The sequence below is a fragment of the Panthera onca genome, chromosome C1 (assembly GCF_046562875.1).
Source record: "Panthera onca isolate mPanOnc1 chromosome C1, mPanOnc1 haplotype 2, whole genome shotgun sequence".
NCBI classification, from domain to species: Eukaryota; Metazoa; Chordata; class Mammalia; order Carnivora; family Felidae; genus Panthera; species Panthera onca.
The window spans coordinates 38,695,564-38,719,786 of record NC_138346.1 but is presented as its reverse complement, the minus strand read 5'-3'; the positions used below and the strand labels follow the sequence as shown (position 1 = coordinate 38,719,786).

Below are 24,223 nucleotides of genomic sequence, written 5' to 3'. Positions count from 1 at the left end.
CAAAGTTGACATTCAGAAAAACTGACTTAATGAAAGAAGGTGGGAAGTTCTTAAAAGGAGAAATTAGTGCACTCATAGCCAGCAGAACGATGGTGGAATTTTTTTGTTTGTTTTTGTTTTTAGGGGCTAGGAATTCCTCCAAGGAAAGCCCATTTCAGTGAAGGCAGAGAGTTTCTGTGGACAGCTGATTTTGAACCCCTGTCACACCTATGGTCTGATGCAGCTGTTCAGCATGTTCAGTGGCTCTTCCTAAAGCTGTGTGACCCTTTTTTCCCTCTGCTGCTACAGGGGCTACTGCAAACTTACACTTGCTGTCAGGTGTCTCCAGGCCTCTCTTCTGGACAATCACCTGCTGCCAAAGTCCTGCTCCAAAGCCCCTAAGAAATGAAACACATGGGAAGGTTTCACGCTCCTTTACTGGATGTTTCAGGCTCCTTTACTGGACTGCAGAGGCCAATGCCGAGAGGGGTACACTGAAAAGTCCCCGGCTCTGTCTCAAAACCCTCAATCCAATGAGTCACATTATAAAGGCTCTAGAGACTCTCCAGTGAGAGTATCCGCATGACAATACTCATTTGTTCTTTGAGAAGAAGTTCTTTGAGAGAAACAGAGCCAGCAGAGTCTGTCGGGAGGTGTTAGCCTGATTTTCAAGCTGTTATTTTTTTTCCAGTGTTTTGTGGGTGGGTCACATGTCATGGGTATATGCTGGTGCCAGGTCCATTTAGTCTAACCCAATAGCTCCCACTCCAGTGCACCTGACTTACTCTGATGCCTAGCGGGATGGAGGATGCTGGATCTTCCTTCTTTCTGATAACTGGTGCTGAGATGGGTCTCCTCAAACAATCAGTGAAAAGAATCCAAAATGTAGTTGCTAGATTGAGGTCAGAAACTGAGGAGATGACAAATTGCCAAAGGTTAGTCAATAAAAGCAGAGTGAGGAGAATAAAAGTAGGAACTAAGACAACAACCAGAGACTCTAAGTCTAGACAGAAGAAAAAGAGAACAAAAGTCCAAGGAGCAAAATGAAAATGATTGTTGGTGGGTGCTGGCAGAGAGATAAGAACAAGGAAACTGAAATATGCTTGTAGTTAAATCTGCTATAGAGCATTCCACTTTGTTAGATGCCAGCATGTCTCAGAGGCCCTAGATACGCTCCTACACGCCCACCTGTTACTCTTCCTCCTCCACATATACCTCTCTATCCTAAACATAGGAAGCACTTATGGGTTAATAGTGCTGCTACGTGTAAAAGTGGGTGATGGTCCTCAGATATGTGTACACCCATGTTCATAGCGGCATTATTCACTACAGCCAAAAGGCAGAAACAACCCATGTGTTGAATATCATTTAGACTTCAAAAGGAAGGAAATTCCGACACATGCTATAGCACAGGTAAAACTTAGGGACATTGAGTGAAATAACCCAGCCAAAAAAAGATAAATGCTGTATGATTCCATGTATATGAGGTACCTAGAGTAGTCAAATTCACAGAGACAGAAAGTAGAATGGTGGTTGCCTGGGGCTGAGTACTGAGTTTCAGTTTTGCAAGGTAAAGAATTCTGGAGATGGACGGTCATGATGATTGCACAACAATATGAATGTACTGAGTACCACTGAACTCTACACCAAAATAAATGGTTAAAATGGTAAATTTTATATTACGTATTTTACCACAATTTTTTTTCTATTACGTATTTTTACCAAAATTGTAGGGGCACCTGGGTGGCTCAGTCAGTTGAGTGTCTGACTTCAGCTCAGGTCATGATCTCACGGTTCGTGGGTTCAAGCCCTGCCTTGGGCTCTGTGCTGACAGCTCAGAGCCTGGAGCCTGCTTTGGATTCTGTGTCTCCCTCTCTCTCTGCCCCTCCGCCACTCACAGTTTGTCTCTCTTTCTCTCTCAAATAAACATAAAAAAAAAAAAGGAGGTGATTACCTTGGAGGACTGTTCTTTTTCATGGCACAAGTCCTGTCCTCAAAACATTTTCAGCTTAGTGAGAAATCAAATGATTCTTCTCAGGAAAGAGAAAGTATACAAAGATATTTTTTAGGGAATTGCCTACAAATAGAAGTGTTTTCCTTTTGGCACCACCAAGAAGCCAGTACTCTTGTGCCCAAATCACAGTTTCCTGAAGCGTAATTAATAGTCCATCCTGCTATGAGAGAAAAAGGAGGTAGGTTAGGACAATGTGTCACACACAGCACAGTATACTCAGGAAAAATATGGAGAGAAAAATAGACAAAAGGAGGACATGGAGATAACAGAAGTGAAAAGTAGAAAGCAACATAAAACCAGAGGAAAAAGAAGAAAATGTAGCAACAGTTCTCTGCAAAGATCTGCGATCCCCCAGCAGTAAGCATAGCAGTGAGGACTCTGAGACTTTTAAGACACAATAATCTGTCAGCTAAAGAGCTCAGTGAAGACATAGTGGAACAATGCAGGACAAGAGAGAAAAACTGAGCATGGATCTCAGTCACCCCTGACCTATGAGCTTAGGCAACCCTCTGTAGGAGGAAGGAAGCCTAACCAACATGTATCCATTCTTCCTAGAACAGTACTCCTTCAGCTTGGGTATGCATCAGAATCTGGAAAGGTTGTTAGAGAGTATGTGCCCACACACCAGAGATTCTTCCTCAGCAGATCTCCACTGGGGACTGAACATTTGCATTTCTTTTCTTTTTTTCTTTAATGCTATTAATGTTTATTTTTGAGAGAGAGAGTGAGACAGAGACAGAGTGCGAGCCAGGAAGGGTCAGAGATAGACAGAATCTGAAACAAGCTCCAGGCTCTGAGCTGTCAGCACAGAGCCCGACACAGGGCTCGAACTCACGGACCGCGAGATCATGACCTGAGCCGAAGTCATTCGCTTAACCGACTGAGCCACCCAGGCGTCCCTGAACATTTGCATTTCTAACAAGTTCACAGGTGATGCCAGATGCTATTGGTTTGGGGACCACACTATGAGAATCAGAGCTCTAGAATTAAAGAGGTACAGGATATTAGTGATTGGTTGCATTTTTTTTTTTATTAATTGCTTAAAAAGGAAGGCCTAAATCAAGTACTGTGGTAAGGGACTGTATTGAAAATATTTAAATCCAGGTAGACCTGTCTACCATTTGGTCCCTCAGTGCAGTGGTTAACAGCATGAACTCTTGACTCCGACAGACATGACTACACTTTCTAGTAGTATGCCTTTGGGTAAGTTACTTGACCTTTCCATACCCTATTTTCTTCATCTGTAAAACTAGGATAATATAGCACCAACCTAATGGGGTTGTGAGAAGATTAAATGATTGATGCATGTACAACGACTTAGCACAATACCACGACACACACTAAATGTAGCAGCAACATTCTTCTCTGCTACTTTTGTACCAGTCCCAATTATCTTTCCACCGATGTTAATAGCCCTTTGAAACCTGAATCTTAGGAACAAAGCCAAGATAATAATCTGCTGAACTGATCCTCTCAATTTACCATGGAAACCACTTCATCCTGTGGCAGGTAATTTACAGGCAAAAGAATAAAAATATATATTGCCTTTACAGAAATGTTTAATCCTGGAATATTCCCTTCCAGGGTTGCTAGAGAGGGAGATAGTTCCAGAGGTTTCCTAGGTAAATTAATTAGTTTGCAACTGTAATGTTATTCAGCATCTTGTATTCATAGGCCTGTGCAAAAAAATGTTGCAAGGGAAACAAAGGGTTTGTGTCCTTAAATTTGTGATGAAAATCTGGAGGTAGCTGCTAGGATGAAATGCAATTTTTTGTTATCTGTAAACTCAATAAAATTTATTATTTGGGAAGAGAATTTTAATTTTAATAAAACAAATAAATGACCAATTTCACTTCTCTTCTGTTAGAAGATGTACTTACAGTAGTTGAGGAATGATTGGATTAATCATTTCTCTTAAATCTATCACAAAGGAACATTCTGGGCCATAGCTTCAAGACTAGTTTCTATGCTATAACCTCTTAGGGGGATACAACCCCTTGCCCCCTGCATCTGCCCCTTAATCCAAGAAGATAAGCTCTTATATGGCACACCTTAATCTAAGAAGATAAGCTCTTATATGTTTATAGGGGAGAGTGAGAATGCAGACTTCCACTACTGCAAATTATCAGTGGAGTTTCCCACATTTGGGGAAATCACAGGGGTCAGCGTATCTGGAGTGCAATGGATAAGCCTCTCTCTGAGAAAACCACCTTCATGATCATGGTATCTTCCCTGCCAGGTAAGTATGGAATTTGTTGTTTTTTAAATGGCTTTTTTTTATTGTGTCTTTTGGATAGTTTCATAGAGCGAGCACCTTTAACTGCTATCTGTAATCCTTTCCTTTTTTCTTGTGAACTGTCCTTTCTTTTGCACATAGCCATATGTGTCAGGGAGGCCAGTCCAGTTCTAGTTCTGTGAAGCAAGGGGCAGGGGCAGTATTTATCCTAGACTGGCATATAACAAGAGCTTATGACAAAATTCTTGCTATGATGAAGTGAGGGGGAAGTCTACTGGGGACATACAGGAAGCCCTTCCTCACATACAAGAGGGGTGCCTAGGTGGCTCAGTTGGTTAAGCCTCCAACTCTTGGTTTTGGCTCGGGTCACAATCTCATGGCTATGTGGGTTGGGCCTTGCATGGGGCTCTGCTCCCACAGTGCTGGGCCTGCTTGGGATTCTCTCTCTCCCTCTCTCTTCCCCCATCTCTGTCTCTCTCAAAATAAATAAACTTAAAAAAAATGGCACACAAGAATGAGGTGAGCTCATTTATGTCTGCATCTTGTTTATGTCTGCATCTGATCTGGGATAAGGGGCAACCATCTTGTAACTAGGAAGGGAGCTATCCTAAAAGATGGCAGGATAGAAGGTGGAAGGGTAAAAATCCTGAGAGCTTGGTGATATCACTGAGCTGCTGAATTCAGTAACCCTAGAGGCACCCTTCCTCTAGGATAGTAAATAAGATAGTAAAATTTTTTAAATAAGAGAGTAAAATTTTCCTATTGTTTTACATATTTTAAGTTAGATTTTCTGTTACTTGCCAACAACATTATCCTAGCAGTCATTTATATGAAACCAGTCCTTGACCTGGTACTCAAAGAGACTGGTGTTCTCAGACCCAGCGGTTGGGCATCTTTGCTCCAGTCAGTGCTACAACTGAAGTAAAGTCTGTTGAAATGCACCGTAAAGCTTTGAGTGAAGCTCTTCCGGGGGACAACAGTAGACTTCAATGTCAAGAATGTGTCTGTCAAAGATGTTTGTGGCTGCAATGCAGCTGACAGCAAAAATGACCCACCAAAGGAAGCAGCTGGCTTCATGGCTCAGGTGGTTATCCCGGCCAGGCCAAATCAGTGTGAGATATGCACCTGTTGTGGACTGTCACACAGCTCATATTGCGTGCAAGTTTGCCGAGCTGAAGGAGAAAATTAATTGTCATTCTGGGAACCAGCTGGAAGATGGCCCCCAAATTCTTGAAATCTGGTGATTCTGCCATCATTAATATGACTCCTGGCAAGCCATGTGTGTTAGAAGCCTTTCTGATAATTCTCTTCTGGGTCATTTTGCTGCTTGTGACATGAGACAAAGGGTTGTTGTGGGTGTCATCCAGAAGGTGGACAAGAAGTCTGCTGAAGCTGGCAAGGTCGTCAAGTCTACCCAGAAGGCTAAATGAATAGTATTTGCCACTCCAGTCTTAATCAGTGGTGGAAGAATGGTCTCAGAACTGTTTGTCTCCATTGGGCATTTAAGTTTACTGGTAAAAGACTGGTTTGATGATACAATGCACTGTAAAACCTTCAGAAGGAAAGGAGGACATTTTGTGGACCATTTGTTTTTGTGTATGTGTGGCAATTTAAAAAATATCAGTACTTTTTAATGGAAACATTTTTTATTTTTATTTTTAGCTATCTCTACACCCAATGTGAGGCTCAAATGCACAACCCCAAGATCAAGAATGGCACACTCTTCTGACTGAGCCAGCCAGGCACCCCTTTAATGGAAACAACTTGACTAAAAATCTTTTACAGAATTTTGCAATTCATTAAAACAAAGTTTAATAAGAAAAAAATTCTGTTATTCAGCCTGATCTATTTGAAGCCTGATCAAAGAGACTATGAATGAACATCAGGAATCTTCTAGTGATGGATAAATTAATTATCTTGATTGTGGTAATGGTGTCATGGGTACTTACATATGCTACAACTTGCCAAATTATACACTTTATTTTTTAATAAAGTTTATTTATTTATTTTGAGAAAGAGAAAGCACACACACACGTGAGGAGGGGAAGGGCAGAGAGAGAGGGAGAGAGAGAGAAGAGAATACCAGTGCAGAACCTGATGTGGGGCTTGAACCCACAAACAGATCTGCATCACACAAGCGCCCCTTAAATTATGCACTTTACATATGTACAGCATATTGCCTAACAACTATATCTCACAGATAAATTTCTCTGACTACAATGCAATTAAGTTAGAAATTAATAAAAAAGGAAAAATCCATTAAAACACTTTTAAAAATTCATCAAAGAATAAAATGACAGATTTATAAAATTCTTTAGAATTGAACAATGAAAACAGCGTAGAACAAACTTTGAGATGCAGCTAAAGTGTTACCAAGTTGTAGATTTGTCTTCAGTGCTTACAAAAAAGCCCAAGGATTTGATATTATAATCTAAGTTAGACAAAACAGAATGAAGAAGTGGAAGAAAATGTAAATAAGAATTGAATGAAATTGAAAATAAATATATGAAAGGAACAATCAGGAAGCAAGAGTTGTTTCCTTAAAATGACTAATTAGACAAACCTCTGGCAAATTTAATCCAGGAGAAAAAGAAGAGAAATAAAAGAACTGAAAGAGGAAACAAGATACTGTAGATACTAAAAACATAAAGGATATTATGATCCACTTTTGGCCAAGATGGAGTAACAGAGACCAGATTTATCATCCTTCCTAAAACAAGCGAAAAAACACACAAAACGTAAGAAAAGATAGTTTTCAAGAGACTGGACATCAGAGAACAAAGAGCAATAGTTCCCAAGAGGAGGAAAACAGGAGAGAGGCAAAACAGACGACAAACGACAGAAATGAGAGTCCTGTGATAGCCCCAACTTACCATGTTTCCAGGTTTCCAGGCTAGAGTTTCCAGGCTGGGGTTCAGAGAAGGGGAGTCAAGGTGGAGTCCAGAAGATTCCCCAAGGTGCTGAGGAGTTGATTGTTCAAGAATACGGAGCTGAGAGTCCAGGGAGCTCAAAGAAGCTAGGGTTTGCAGGACAGAGTGTCTGCGTTGAGATAGAGCTTCACACGAAGAGAACCTAGGACATCTGCACATGCGTGGGAGGAAACCACCTGAGGTCAGAGAAAGGAACACCTGAAGGCATTTAAGGAAAGAATGCCTGGAACTCACAAAGGAGTGGTGTCTACTACCACTAGCCAGTTGGGAAATAATCTTATAAATCACAGGCATTGGGGGGAGTACTCTGAAAGGATTACAAAGGGCAGGAGAAAAATTTTTGGGGATAAGGGATAATGTTCACTATTTTGATTGTGCTGATGGTCTCTGGGATGTTTGCAAATGTTAAAACTTATCAAATTGAAAACAAAAAAAAGCTTATCAAATCATATACTTTTATATGTACAGTTTATTGTCTATAACTATGTCTCAAAAAGGCTATTAAAAAACTTTAAAAAATAGACTCTAGAACACAAAAGTACAGTACGTATAATAGTGCATAAGACATCCTCAATAGATACTTATTAGTTTTCTCATATAAATAACTTTATCCAATAGAGTTGAAACTTACATGAGGTAGATGAATTCCTAGAGAAATGTAAATTACAAAATTGACTCAAGAAAAAAGGAGGAAAACTGAATTATCTATATCCTTTAAAGAAATTAAAACAATTTAAGAACTACTTCAAAAAAAAAAAAAAAAAAAAAAAAGCACTGTGCCGCCCAAATTTTTACAGGCATATTTTAGCAAATAGTAAAGTGGAATAAATAAAAACACAATATAACAAGCTAAGAGTAGAGACACATGTTCAATACTCACTGTATATATAAAGCACATTCAACTCAACAATTGAGAAAAAAATCCAATCTTAGTGAAAGAGTATCATAATTACCTCAACGAGTGATAGATAAAGCAGAAAAAAATCAAGAAGGATAATGCTGACTTAGAATAATTTCAATCCTTAGATAACTATTTCCAGAGAATAGAAATAAAACTTCTTAGCTTATTTTATGATGTTAAAATACCTTGATATGAAATCCAGCACAATCTTAATCTTGAACAATAATCACAAACCTATCAATGTATAAAAAGATAAGTTATTAGGTTTTTTTTCAGAAATAAAATATTGATTTAACATCATGTTATATGTATAATAATATATTGTTTAGAGATACGTACATATGCTATAATTAATGCCAAAATGTTGAACACATTCCCTGTAAGATCAGGAACAAGGATATCCAGTATCACAACTTTTATTATATTTTTCCATTTTATGAAAAATATATTTACTATCATGACTATTCAATATTGAACCAGAGATCTTAGCCAGTGTGGTAAGATTAAAAAAAAAAAAAAGATATTTGCAACAACATGGTTGGAGCTAGGGAGTATCATGCAAAGCAAAATAAGTCAGTCAGAGAAAGACAGATACCATAGGATTTCACTCACATGTGGAATTTAAGAAATAAAACAAATGAACATAGTGGGGGGATAAAGAGAGGAAAACCGAGAGACTCTTAACTATAGAGAACAAACCGGTGATTACTAGAGAGGAGGTGGGTGGGACAGATTGGCTAAATAGGTGATGGGGATTAAGGAGGGCACTTGCGTGTATATAAGTGTTGATTCACTCAATTCTACACCTGAAACTAGCGTTACACCGTATGTTAATAACTGGAATTTAAATAAAAACTTGGGGGCACCTGGGTGGTTCAGTTAGTTAAGTGTCCAACTTAAGTTTCTGCTCAGGTCAGGATCTTGAGGTTCATGGGATGGAGCCCGCATTGGGCTCTGCCCTGACAGTGCAGAGACTGGTTGGGATTCTCTGTCTCCCTTTCTTGCTATCTGCTCCTCCCCTGCTTGTGCACGCATGCTCTCTCAAAATAAATAAATAAACATTTAATAAATAAATAAAGACTTGGAGGAAAACACACACACACACATACACACACACACACACACACACACACCTGAAAAAGAAGCAAATGGAAAAAAGAAAGAAATGGCACAAGAGTCAAAAAGGAAAAAAACAAAATTCTCATTTGTAGATAATAAAATTTCCTGTATGGAAGAACTTAAAAGATTTCTAGATAAACAATTGGACTTAATTAATTTAATAAGTTTTCTGGATTAAAAAATCAACAAATGAGAGTGAATTGCAATTCTAAATAACAGAAACAAATTAGAAAAAAAATTACTTTTAAAGTACTATTTACAATAGCAACAAGACAAAATGCCTAAATACCTAGGAGTAAGTCTTGACAACAGATGTGCAAGTCCTTTATGGGAAAATTAAGAAATTTTATCGAAAGACCTTAAATAACATCTAAATAAAATGGAATGATATATATGATGCTCATGGATTAAAAAATAAAAAACCTCAATATGAAAAGTGAGCACACAAATAGAATGCAAATATATCTAAAAATACTCAACTTTTTAGTAATCTAGGAAATGTAAAATAAAATCATAATGAAATACCATTAAACCTCTACCACATTGACAAACATATGGCTTACTTATGTCTGTGAGCAATATTGAACTCCAGAATTAGGCTGACACACCCACTTGGGCATGGACCACCACTGGTGGCCTATGTGACAATTAGTTATGCCCTGTGGCTTGGAGATATGGGTGCTTCCTGTGGCCAGCTGGCCCTTAAGAGGAAGAAAGGAGGAAGGTGGGGCTCTGACTGCCCAGTTTCTGCTCCTAAAATCATGCTCAGGTCCTTCCTAGGGTAGAGTAGGGGGATAGAGAGGAGTTAGGAGGATTATGTTAATTGACCTCCCTTCAACTAGAAGGAAACTCCAGGAGAGGGAATCAATGTTCCTACTAAAGATAGTTATTTTGTAGTTAAGGCAAAACAAGTTACTCCCACAACGGTATAGTTATTTTTACAGGGATGGGTAGCCAGCATGTAGAGTAATTTTACAGCAATTGTAGCTTACTTGAGGTCTTACTTGAGGTTTATCAGCACCATAACCAACCACCACCAAGTTTAATAGAACAAAAGCACCAGACTTTAAAGAATATTCACTTTGCACTTTATATTCACTTGCACTTTAGAGAAATGTTCTAAATATATAATTTGGCAGTTACTTTTAACAATTTTTAAGTTAAAAAAAATCTTACTGGGGGGAATAATTATCACAATACATGTGGTATAAAATTCAGAGGGAATAAAGTATGTAAGGTGAAGTCTTTCCTCTGCCTTGGCAATTATTTTTTGAGTTGTTTTTCTAATTACATATCATCAGAAATGTGTTTTGTTTCAATTGCTCTTCCTCTTGATTTGATGAACACAATTTATTTTTGTAGCACAATTAGCAACAAATTTTTGAGCATAATTTGCTTTTAAGGCTTTTGGAATTCAGACTACATAGTAAATTTCTGTTTCTAGTGTCTTTAAGGAGGCTCACCAACTTATAATTACACCTCAAAAATACACATGAAATAGTCTAACACCTAATGCATTCAATCACATAGTTTCTATACTAAATTGTATTCCAAGTTCTAACTGAGAGTATCAGAAATATATCTAATTATCTGCCATTTTACTTCAAAATCCCAGCAGAAACCATCCCTCTTCTCCTCCAATATCTATACTGGAACCTTCAAGCTAATTCTCAGGGAAGAGGGAAGTAAAACATGTGTCTATGGTGGTAGACAGGGTAGTAATGGAACTTCTGGGAGAGTAACAACATTTACTATGGGAACCCCCTGCCAGTTGGGGATTGAGTAATTGGACCACAGTGTCACTGAGAGCACCCCAAGCACTGGAAGACACAGCACTCATGAATCCCACAAGCTGTAATTTTGCTCTGGAGTATATAGTCAGAAGTGGCAATGACTGATACACATATAAGTATCTTTAACTTGTAGAGACCATAGAAGATATTGACAACCAGTTAATCATATACAAATGGTTTATTTCCTACCTCTTAATTTTAATGGACACAACTCGAAAAGGAAGTATTTTTCATAGTCACTTTTTTTACTTTACTTCAAAGAAGTATGAACATTTCTTTTAGACATTTGCTCTTTGAAATAGTGTTGCTCTTCCATTATTTCTTCTATCTGCTTATTATTTGTTTACATGAAGCTATTGACTTACTTATATTCATTTTATATGCTACTTCTTTACTAAATTCTCTTATAATTTCTATTAATTTTTCCATTCATTTTTTTTGTCTACCAGATATATAATCAAGTTATCTATAAAGAGAGGTAGATTTTTGGTCTTCTTTCTAACTCTTGTATGAGTAAATCCTTTCTCTTGTCTAACTGTATCGGCTAATATCTCTGTTTCCAATGATAAGTAGTAATGGATGTGATGGTCATCTATGTCTTCGTTCTACTTTCAGTAATGTTTTCCCATTAAGTAAGAAGCTGGCTTATGGGCTGAAGTATCCCTCAATTCCTATTTAATTAAATATCTTCAACATGAATGAATGTTAAATTTTATTAAATGCCTTTTTTGGCATTTATGAAGGCAATGAGCTGATTTTTCTCCCTAGCTGTATTAACACGACGAGTCATATTAACCGATGACCTACTATGGAAAAACTCCTATATCCTTGGAAATAGACTTTGTAAACATACATTATTTTTTATATTTTAAATATAATTAAATACATTATTATATTTTAAATATGTTGTTGGTTCTCTTTGTGAACATTTAAGATTTTTTTTATCTTTCACAAGTGGGATTGGTTTTCTTTCTTTTCCTGTAATCTGGATTGGATTAAATAGCATTGGGATGATCTTATCTTCTATGGTTTGATAGAATTCAAACCATCTTTTTTTTTTTTTTTAATCAGATTCTTCAGCTCTACCCTAGTTCCACAGCATGTGGGACCCAGAAAAAAAATTTCAAGCCCTCCTCTCCTATACCTACTGCCAGTGATACTCACCCATGGATTTTGCATTTTGGAACCACCATAGGATATGGGGATGCTAAATCTTCTAAGAAAGGAGTATAATATTAATACCAAACCTGACAAAGATCACACACACAAAAAATTATAGACCAATCTCACTTATTCTGTGAATATACTAAAAAAAAAAAACCACCACGTTGCACACTTTAAATAGATGAATTTTATGTTATGTGAATTATATCTCAATAAAGCTTTCTTTCTTTGTTTGTTTTTAAGAAAAAAGATTACTATAGCATGATTCCTAGATATCTGACTTAGGGGACTGAGTGGTTAGAGGTGCCAGATACTAATACTAGGAGTAGAGAAAGACAAGTAGGCTTGGAAGGAAAGCTACTGAATTCAGCTTCAGACAGGCTGTAAATTGTAAATGAAGCTATAGAAAGGGATAGAGATGGAGACAAGCCCATAAAATTGTAGAATCAAGGACATATTCACTCTCTTGCATATAATCCTGAAATTCTATATGAAAATAAATTGAGTTTCCAAGTTGTTTAAAACTAGCTGAAATTCCCCTTTGCTTTCCATTTTATTGTTAAAAAGATACATGGTTTATCACAAGCCATATTTGATGGAATGTTAATTTGAACTCAGTATAATAGTCATTACCAGATACTAAGAGAATGACAAAGTTTAACTATTTCTAACCTTTACCTGGAAATTAATATTAAAAGAGTCACCTTCTGACATCAGTGAGAGAAAAAAACATCTCTATGAACGGCTTCCCTCTGAAGGCTTATGAAGGTTTGACCTATTTGTAGAAGAATGGTTGTGATTGAATAAGGTGTACATTAATTAAGATGAATGAATTTAAAATTAAGTCAGTTTAAAATTTCAACTCACAATGAGTCTGGCAAACAATGGAGTATAACTTGTTTCATGGAGATGAAGGTTTTGTTGTTTTTGTTGGCTAAGACTTTAAATTGACTTCTCACAAGGAGGCTGCAAACAGATTCTCTAGCAAATTGGCATCCTGGGGAGAGCCAGGTACTTTGAATGTTTCCAATTAGGAGAAGTTAAAGGTTATATAAGCCCAGCTGCCAAATTGACTGCCTAACCTTAACAGCCAGACAGATTTACCTTTGTTTCCTTCCTTCTCCTTATTTGAAACCTGGTCTGGAAATAAAACTCAAAATGCAAACACAAAGTTCTGTGATAGATCAGGTCTGAAAACTAGAAGGGAGCTTGTTATAGTTTAACAGAGGCTGTGGCTCATCCGAGACTTTATATCTAAGCACTCATAATCACAGGTAGTCCCGCATTTGGCTTTGGTGTGAACTAATCCAGAGAGAGGGCAAAACCACATAGTATGCTATACTGTGTCCACAGAACTTTTGTCCGTTATGCTTATTTACATTTCTGAAAGCAGGATTATTTCAGTCTGGAGTTACAGACCCTATTGCCTGTGTAAAATCTAATCAGAACCACTGCCATAGATACTGACCAATTTTAGAAATGATGTTATTCCTGGGGGGGGAAAAGCCTATAATCATCTATTTAATAAGAGTTATTTCTGGGGCACTTGGGTGGGTCAGTCGGTTAAGCGTCCCACCGGCTCAGGTCGTGATCACACGGTATGTGGGTTTGAGCCGCGCGTCAGGCTCTGTGCTGACAGCTCAGAGCCTGGAGCCTGCTTCAGATTCTGTGTCTCACTCTCTCCCGCCCCTCCCCCACTCAGGCTCACACGCTTGCGCTCTCTCTCTCTCTCTCTCAAACACAAATAAACATTAAGAAAAAAAAGAGTTATTTCAGCATTTGGGTTCAGAAAAGATTCCTAATTCAATTTTCACCTATCTTTACCAGCCTGTTGATCATACTACAGCTATTCATAAATTACAATAGATCCAAATTGTATCCTTTTTAAACAGGAGCTATTTTTTCCAAAAATGATCCTGGTTATTTCTAGGAGTCCCCAAACAAGTTTCTTCCCCATATTTATGAACCAATATTTCAGCTTTCATCACTATATGGCACTCTCCATTCATTCATTCACTCATTCATTGGTTAATCTGTACTGAGTGCTTACTTACTGTGTGAGGGGATAGTGCATAGTCTTACAGACATCTCCATCCTGGCCCTCTTGGGCATCCAAAGTATTTTTCCTGGAAAGCTCCAGTTATCATTTGTCAACATTCATTGCTGGCAAGCAGCTGGATGAAATTTTTATCGCTGTCTCTGCTGAGGAAGCCCACTGTGTAACACTTGAATCAGAATATACCAAGAATGCTGTCTCTCAGTGTTCCCAAAGCCTCCAATCTTATATGCCAGAACAATGCTGGATTCCATGAGGAGATGGAGAAAATGGCCCTTCTCAATTCTGTGATACTCTTTGACACCTGGACTCTAAATCAGAGCTGCTTCTTGAAAAAAAATTTCCATAAGTCTTGGGGCTCAAAACCAGTCCTAGAGGCTGGAGGTCATGTTTTCATCTTCATGGTTTTCATCATCCCTCTTGCCCACCCCAAACCTAGTTATTGAACTGACACGCACCCACGCATGTCAAATGACAGCAAATACTTCCTAGGTGTTGGTGGTTGTGTTTATATTAGAAGTGCCTGGATCCCAGCTGAAATGGCTTGTTACATTATGTAGCATAATTCAAACGCTTGGCCAGCAATCTAGCAACCACTTAAAGATTTTGCCCAGAGCTACAGCAAAAAAAGAACATGGCAGTTTAGTGAGCTTAGTCCATTCTTCAGCATGCCCAAAGTGCAGGAGGATATGGCCAGATGCTGGTATGGATTGCTTTAATTATTTGGAGGTATATATGAATAGTAGGGACCTACTAGTCTAAAGCTGGGTGTCTAGAGCTAGATGTGTCACTAGGTTGAGAGTGGCAACCAATTCTTGTGGGAATTGATAAAAGTTTGGTACTGTTACTGCTAGAAGATCCCAAGCAAAGTGGGAAATGTGGTCAGAAAAAGAATTCAGTCCTGAAATATCGAGAAATCATGTTGTCAAGGAGAATGCATGCATGGCAACCTATAAGGACAACAAAAGCAAAATAAATAAAACCAACCAACCAAAAAACAGACACCAGTCAGAACTGTTACTGAGGGATTTGTTCTGGGAACCTAAGAATAAATCAAATAAAATTCAATCCACACCAAGTCTGACTTGTTTCATGGGCCAGTATCCACTGTCACCTTGCATATTTTATGAATGGTCTTATTCACAAGTTTCTAAACTGAAAAAGAATCCAACACAGGGCTATGATGTAGCATGTATAACACCTGACACCAGATATTATTTATTACTCGAGTGTGGATCAGGTAGCTCAGATTTTGAAATTTCTAGTATTTTTCGGTGTTGTTCCTTCCACCATTTAATTACCACAGAGGGAAATATTTAAAATTATTAAAGTTTTCTACAACTCAAGAACAGGTAAATTTTCAGCCTAGGACTTGAGAAAGCAGCAATCAATAATTGTTTTTACTTTGGGGCACCTGGGTGGCTCAGTCAGTTGAGCATCCAGCTTTGGTCAGGTCATAATCTCATGGTTCGTGGATTTGAGCCCTACATCGGGCTCTCTGCTGTCTCTCAAAAATGAATCAATGTTTAAAAAAAACTTCCACTTACCAGAGGTAGGTAATTTCCACTTACCAGAGGTAGGCATTGATAAATTTGCCCTGTATCCTTCTTGTCTTTCCCCTATGCATGTACATCTTCTTTCTAGACTATGGAATCATACTACATAAACTGCTCCACAGTTTGTCTTTCATCACTAAATAATTTAAATTGGATATCTCTGCATGTCAGTAAATAAAGGGCTGTATCCATTTTTAAAGGATAAAAATATATCATATTCCACTATTTTGATGTAACATTATTTATCCAATCCCCATTGATGGACATTTGGATTATTTCCAATCTTTGATTATTACAAATAGTGCTACAGTTAACATCCTTATACATTCTATGTACTTATACAAGCTTTTTAGGAGATAAATTCCTAGAAATGGAATTGCTTGGTCAGATGGTATATGCATTTACATTTTTTATAAATATCTCCCAAATTACCTCTAAAATGTTTACATCAATTTACACTCCCACCAATGATGACTAAGAGTGCCTGTTTCCCTGCCTGCTCTCCAAACTGTGTATTCAGGCATTGCCTGGTGAAACTAGAGAATGTGTCTCTTGCTTCCAAGATACATGGTGATAAAGGCCTTTCCTTGTGCTCTTATTTTCTTTTCTCTTTACTTTTCATAACTGAGGTTTAGTCCTAAGATAGGAAAAAAAGAACATGCCTCTTTGGTTTTCAGGATGTTCCTCAAAGATCCATGAATTCTCCAAGTTGTGAACACCTAGCTTATAAGCATTTACATCTTACAGATAAACCACTCATCTGGATACAAAAGGCAACCACCCTGAGGCAGGAAGATGCTCCCTTTCAGATTCTAGAGATGGAAAAACACTTTCTGCAGGTCTCCTTAGAACTTCTCATTCATGCAGGCATGCAAGAATCTATGCATTAGTTCCTATTTGTATGCATGCATTCACCCAATATTTACTCTAAGTCTGCTCTGTTCTGGGTACTGTGCTAATGACTGTAGCTATGGGAATGAAATACAGTCTGTGCCTTGGAGAAGACCACAATCTAGCTTCATGACAAGACAAAAGGAAACTATCAGTTGTAATTGAGAGGGGAAATACTGCTTTCATGTTAGTGCAGGGCGCAGCAGGAGCGATGAGTGGGGTGACTCCACAACTGAAGGTGAGGGCTGTGGAGAAGACCAGGAATATGGTTCTGGGAGGGCCCAGGCAACTATCACATCTAACCCGGTCAGGGAGGAAGTGAGGGAGAGGCTGGGGACTGGGCACCCTGATGGGTAATCTTTGACTAGCAGTTTCATTAACAGCAGAAAGTTACATTTTGTAAATATGGTTTTGCTCTACTCTTAGTTTTTTTAATGAATATTCTTGAATGAAAAAAAAATTTCCACCTTGTCATTGCTGAACAGAGGGAAGCTGGAAAAGATAAGGAGATTATGATCTCATCTATCAAAACGTGCAAGCGACTCAGTGCCTCTATCCCTGTGGGTTGGCAGCTGCACTGTTTCACCTTGTTGACCTACATGAACCCTGTGGAGATGGGGGGGGGGGTGGTATAGGAAGCCAGGAGGGTGAGAGTCAGTCAGCTCTAGAATGAACAGTAATCCCATTTTATGGTATTTATCCTAATTAGGTATGACCTTTATCATAGGTCAGAGGTGTGGACAAATACACTTATTGATAATTTACAAGAACCAAACTTGGAAACAACCTAAATGTCCACACACAGGAGATACATGATGGTAAGTCCATGAAATGGAATGAGACAGGGCCATTACTGTATTAAATCATAATGTATCATCTTGCATTAAAATCTTAGTTCCAAAAACTATCTGGTAAGGTGGGAAAATATTTATAATAATGTATTAAGTCAAAAAAGGAACATACAAAATAGAGTAACATACAAAATACAGAGTAAACCCACCTTCATAGTGACAATGAATTTTTTATATTGTGTATGTTTTTCTCTTTGTGCACACACACACATACATACAGTTGCATTTACATAATATACACAGATATGTGTTTATCTTTTCTATCAGTCAGGGTAAGCTAATTTATGTTTCATTAACAACATGAAAATCTCCAGAGCTTACAATAACAAAGTTTATTTCTTCTGATGCTGCCTGTCCATCTCAGGTCACCAAGAAACCCATAAAGATGACAGAGGTTCCATCTTGAGACAAGGTTCTATGATTGCAAAAGCATGAGTGGACTTTTAAAACTTCTGCCCAGAAGTGACTCACATCATTTCTATTCCTGTTTCATTGGCTGAAGGAATATGGCCTCACTGGACTTCAACTAGACAGGGAAGGGCACCAAGTATTTTTGAATAATATTATAGCATACCACATCCATATATCTAAGCATTAAGAGGATGGGGTAGGGATGGGGAAAGAAATTCACTTAAACAAATGGTTATCACAGTGTGATGAGAATATAATTTAAAATAGTCTCCATATGCTTTTCAGTATTTCCTAATTTTGTAAACGAACATATATTACTTCTACTTTTTGTTTTCTTTATTTACCTAGGTATACATTACCATATTTTGTAAATAATTGAAACACTATGGAAGTATAGAGTCAGTGAAACTCCACCATCATATCACCTCACTCTAATCCCCAGCCTTTCCAGATGTAATTATTCCCAGAAGTAATCACTGTTTATGGTTTGGTATATATGCTCCAGACTGTCTTTGTATATGCATTCACAAACATGAATATAAATACACATGATTTGATTTTATGAGAGAAAAAAATTAAAACATCATGTAAACTGAGCAATATGCATACTATTGTAATAAACCACTTTCTTAAAGAAAATGCATAATTCAACCATACCAGTTCAGGGTCCTTAATAGCTCCATCCCAACTCATGAGTTCATCTATAGGCAATCCATGCTCTGCACTTCTCTGTATTTCTTACCTTCTGGTGGTTTTTTCAGTTGCCTCTGTCTTCCACTGCTGACTTCACTTTGGAACTTCTGTGCTTTCCACATTTTACTTCCTTACTTCCTAACCCTGACTAAGGGCACAGTTCTCATTGTGCCTATTTTCTTGTGATCCTACTGCTGCTAACTAGCACTGCCTGCTCACAGCCCAGGCTCCAGCATCACCAGCCCAGCTGCTCCCCTACTGGGAGAAGTATGTGGGGGGATGTGGGACTTAATTGCTAAGATCATGAATCTCAGCGAGCTATGCTCAAGAAAATGTGGAATAATGACTCTCATGGTGGGATGTTGGAGTTTGGTGGTTTGGAAAAGCCACCATCATGATTTTAATTTGGAAAATAATATGGAAACCTATTGTTTTTACACTAGAAACTTTAAAACTAAAGCTTGCAGTTGAGAGTACTATAGTAATGTCAACAATAAGGAACAATAGTCAACAATAGTCAACAACAGGGAAAATTGGGTATATGGTATATAGGAACACTCTGTAACTCTTGGAATTTCCTGTCAATTTAAATTTAAATTAAATTCTGTGAATTTAAAACTATTCTAAAACCAAAAGTTTTTTAAAACAAAAAACTAAAGCTTACAAAAATCTTATTGACTGGTGGACAGACTCAGAAGTCACAGAGACTCCCAATCAGGGATAGTCTCTGAAATTCTGTAGGAAATCCAGATGTATAACCTCAATGCAAATATTACATAGACTAAAAATTCAGAAATAATCAGAAAAGTAATCTATCCTGAAATACACCCCCAAAGACAGAAATTCCAGTTGTGAACTAGCAAAGGAGTGGAATTTAGATTTAGATGATAGGTTTTATAATTTATTATTTATATCCACTTACTTCCAAAAGATGTATAAAAATTGCTTGCAACGAAACCTCATATCAGCGGAACGGTTAAAATAAAAATATCGGAGAAAGGCAGAACAGCATTTTTCAAAGTGTGTTTTATAGAATGGGAATAGGTATCACGTGAAAAATAAAGTTCATGTTCAAATAAGCTTGAGACATGTTTTAACAAAATGAAACAATAGTTCCTCTTTTCAGAACTTTGCAGAGCCTTTTATGCTAACGAACATGGTGAATGAACAAAAGGAGTAAGGTATATGCAAGGCTCCCTGATTAGAGCATGCTTTCTGTGATGATGAAAATGTTCTATAATCTGCTAGCCACATTTAACTGTTGAGTACTTAAAAGGTAGCTAGTACAGCTGAGGAACTGAATTTTTTATTTTATTTAATGTAAATTTAAGTAAGCACAAGTGTCTACTAGCTACCATATTGGCCAGCACAGAGTTAGAGCATCCCAAAGTCAACCTTCCAAATAATGCACTCTGGGAAGCATATATAAAGAGCAACCATTTTCAAACTTCTTTTGGTCTCAGGATCTCTTGACACTCTTTTTTTTTTTTTTTAAGATTTAATTTTAAGTAATCTCTACACTCAAAGTGGGGCTCGAATTTACAACCCCAAGATCAAGAATCACAGTCCCCACTGGCTGAGCCAACCAGGTGCTCCAGGATGTCTTTTAACACTCTTAAAAATCAATGAGGACCCCAAGGAGCTTTTGTTCATGGAAATTAACACTGAAAGATTTAAAAAATATATATGCACTAATTCACTGAAAAATAGCATCCGTCGTTTTCCTTGAAGTGACATTCATCTTCAGGAAAATCACTGCCAAATACCCAAGTCTGAGTAATCACAGTCATCTCATCAGCTGTATATTTGAGTAAAAATGGTTTTCCGTGAAAAAGTCGCTGATTCAGATAGCAGCTCAATGCAACAGTGCTCTGGCCATACTTGAACATGCAGCACAAGTGCTCCAAGCCTATTTTCATACCTTTAAGGACTGAAGTTCAATAAAATTGATAACTTTTACTTCATCATTTTTTTTTTTTTAGTGCCAGTATATGTATAGCGACAGCCAGTATAGTTCCATCACACTGACATTGGTGCTAAGACAATGGCAGTTTTACCTGCTATAAAACTTGTTTTGCACCATTAGTGAAATAGGCAGGTAATCTTAGAATTATTATGAAAAACTTTTTAACTCAGGAAGTCCTTCAAAGGGTCACTGGGATGTCAAGGGTCTGCAAGTCATGTTTTGAGAAAAACTGGTATAGAAAAAGAATAAGGTGGGGAAGGATGGGCAGGAGAGGATATAATCCAGGAAACTGGGTCTTTCGTTGAAATTGATGATGATATGGAAATGTTGCAGTTCAGAGCAAACAGTCAAGAAAGGATTCTTGAGATACCTTAGATGCAAAAAAAGTGGTTTTAGGGACAGGACCCGTGGGCAGAAAGAGTTGCACTGAGGTTGTGATGGGTGACTGATAATGTACTTTAAGTTGGGAGGGGGCTAGGCCTAGTGTAAGTCTCTAGGAATTTGGAAGCAAGGTTTCCAGGACCTTGAGGGGCTAGCTGTTGTTAGGAAAAGGTCATTTATTACTGTTTAATAAACTTTAATCATGAGACCCTTCAGATGTATATCAGGGGGCCCTATGCTTGGAGGCTGATTGTTAACATATATCTTCGGGGTTAGAAATAAAGGAAGTTTCTAAAGGAATTTTTATATGTTAAAAGAGTCTTAAAGATTCAGGAGGTCAGGATCATGTTAAGCTAAGATTGCCTTTTGCCCTTAGCAAAGTATTAACATGGAGGCAGTTGAGTTCCTAGAGTTGCTCTGCCTGTCTCAAGGACTTGTCAGTGGGATGTACGTTGTAAGGAAGTTTAATTTAATTTTTTCTTTTGTCTTTGTTCTCCACATCAATGAGAAAATTGGTGAGTGTCCAAACTGTTTGTTATGCATGCTTAGGTTAGAGGGACATGGAGACATCCAAATAGAATCCATCTTTGGAAGCAGGTAGTTGTAGCAAATAAAAGGAGGTACCAATCATTATATCCCCACAACTGGATTGTCATTAGCTATTCATTTAAGAATAACTAAATAGTATAAATTAGTCAACATAGGGTTCCTAGAGCTAATTCTCCACAGATGACATAAACTGGATAATGAAACAAGTTAGAACACTATTTCCTTAGTGTTGGTCTGCAAAGCAGGGTACTTTAATTTTGTACAGCCCAGAGCTCATTTCAAAATATGACCAAATTCTTTTCACATTCATTCCCGAGTTTCCACTTCTTTACTTCCTCTTTGTCTTATAACTCAGAACAGGATTTATTTTTCCTTCCCACATTAGTAGACTTCCCTTCCATCAGGAATGTCTCTTTGTCTCCACACCACACATGGTTTCTCCCTTCCCTTTCAATGAGAACTTTGGGGCTTACATTTTGAATTATTTCTCCTACTTTTACATCCACCCTCTCCCCTCTCACTTTTGTCCAACAGGCAGACCATAACATGTGATGGGAAATGGGGGACAGAGGTAATTTATTCAGAGGCTGATTTTGCATGCTTTTGACTCTTCCTTCTTTGCACAGCAAAGTTCTCTTGTTAGTGATTCACAGCATTGTTACTTCCAATTAAAAAAAAAATAAGCTCCCCTTGGAGAGTTATTGATGATAGGAACTTAATTTAACAATAAAAGAAATAATTTGTGTTCTTACAACATTTTTCCTGAAAATTCCAAAGAGCTCTGGAAATACTACCTAGTTCTAATTCCCACAGAAAACACCCTTGTTTTCTGTTTTTAGGTGGAAGGGGAGTTTCCAATACCTTGCTCCCAGTAAGAAGACAGAGTGTAATTCCCAAGGGGGGAGGGCGAAGAAAACCTCTCCCATCCCCCACCACAGGCCTTGCAGCTTCCAGCCGAGTAAACCCCTTTGCATTGGGTGGCTGGTGTAAGGCACCTTCCGATTCCTAACTGCTCCTTCAGGGCTTCTGTTATGCAGCTGACCCATGGATCTTGAAGGGTTAACAGCCTGGGTTGCTGTTTAAAAAAAGAGAAAGAAAAGACAAAGAAAATGTGCAATTCTGTTAATTTTTTCAAAGTGGGGATTGGAGAGTGTTCAAGAATAAAAAATATTTGCTGAAACAAGATACTAGTGCCTGCTTTAAATCATCAAAAATTAGATCTTTAAAAAACTACGCAAATAATTATATGCAATAAACAACATAGGACTCAATTTTATACAATGGCAATAAAAGCTGATCCTACAAACAGAATTATCTATATTAAAAAAATTAATAGATAAAAAGTGTTGAGATTAAGAATCTGTTAAATAATTCTCACAGTCTTATGTTGTTTCCTAGATTAAGTCAATGGCAACTTAAAAGACTTATCCCAAGAGGAAAAGTAACTATGAAAGGATAGAAAAGACCAAATGTGGAAATGGAGCTCATTGATTGAGAACACTGAATTTTCTTCAAGGTTCCTACTGAAATTGTCCCAGGAATTGGTTCCACAGAAGGCCATTGGTTGTGTCATAAATATGCCATGAAGATGCACAAATGAATTGTGTCTTTTCACAACGTCAGCTTTATCCAGTCATAAAGCAAAGTTGACCACCATTATAAAGCAGGTTCAGGATTCCAAACTCCATGACATTTCACCATGTGATTAAACTTGGCTTCTTACACAGCACACAGAACAGACCATAAGACAAACCACATAACAAACAAGATAACACAAGGGTGTGGGAAGTAATGAACCAAAAGCAAAATCAGTCTGTGGGTGTGCAGTAGAGATAAGGCCTCAGTCTGGTCCAGGTCAGCTCTTGGCACCTACTGCTTATTAAGTGCAAGCAGTGGAGGATCTCAATTCTATTCGGGAATCCATTGGGCAGAGCCTTTGGTCGTGTCTGAAGAGTCTGACAGATTGCTGCAAAAATCCTCCCCTTTTTAAAGGGATTTCATTGGTCTTGGGCCCCTGCAGACCTCCACTGCTTCTGCTTGTTATCAGTTCTGGGTGCCAGCTGATGCTGGTCCTGGTGATATCTCTCACCTTGTGTCATTGCTTGACACAGGCTCCTGCTTGACATGAGAGACTCCATTTTGCTCCCTACGGGCTGGAAAAGTGGGAAACCAGGGAGATTGTGTCTTACTTCAGAGATAACTTTTACTGCATCATTATTTTTCCCTGCAAGTATGTGACAGTGTAGAGTACTGTGACTACCAGTACAGCACCAGGATATAAACATGATTTATGGTAGGGCACCAGCAGTTTTTGCCACTATAAAGCTTGCCTTGGATACTCTGGACTGGCCTGTTCAGTGGGAGAGGAGTATGAAAGAGGGGATACGCAGGGTGTTCCAGTGTCTTTCAATAGCTGCACCTGCCTCATTCAAAGACACATTCTGAAGAATATCCCTTTCTCAGATCTCTGAACATATTTCCTTCATTTGGCACCTTGAACTGGGACATCATCCTTGGATGTCTCCTGGCCACTGATCTCACAGCTTGTGTTCATCTTAAGCCTTTGGCTTGCCTTTCTCTTGGCATCGCGTTAATAACTATTCTCTCATTGCCACACTTGTCTCACTTCGATTTGGCCTTCCATCCAGAGCACAGGCCCCTCTGCTTATGTTCCAGCCTGTGGGCACTCCTCTCAGCTGTTGGCCTGGCCTTGAGGACCTCTAGTGTTTGAGC

The 24,223-nt window shown here is 38.2% G+C and overlaps 1 protein-coding gene, 1 non-coding gene and 1 pseudogene across 2 annotated transcripts in view; 1 reads left to right on the top strand and 2 right to left on the bottom strand.

Annotated features, from left to right (window-relative positions):
- Positions 1-4,079: 4,079 nt before the first annotated feature.
- LOC132674132 (U1 spliceosomal RNA) lies at positions 4,080-4,240 on the bottom strand. Its single transcript, XR_009608440.1, has one exon. It is a non-coding gene; the product is annotated as a U1 spliceosomal RNA (small nuclear RNA).
- Positions 4,241-5,058: 818 nt separating this feature from the next.
- On the top strand, positions 5,059-5,659 carry LOC132671038 (elongation factor 1-alpha 1 pseudogene; annotated as a pseudogene).
- A 14,413-nt stretch (positions 5,660-20,072) lies between these two features.
- ANKRD44 (ankyrin repeat domain 44) overlaps positions 20,073-24,223 on the bottom strand; it is a 341,765-nt gene continuing 337,614 nt past the window's right edge. Inside the window, exon 28 of the mRNA XM_078451045.2 lies at positions 20,073-22,565. Within this exon, the coding sequence (XP_078307171.2) occupies positions 22,291-22,565 (275 nt within the window). The 3' untranslated portion in view covers positions 20,073-22,290. The remainder of the gene's footprint in view (positions 22,566-24,223) is intronic.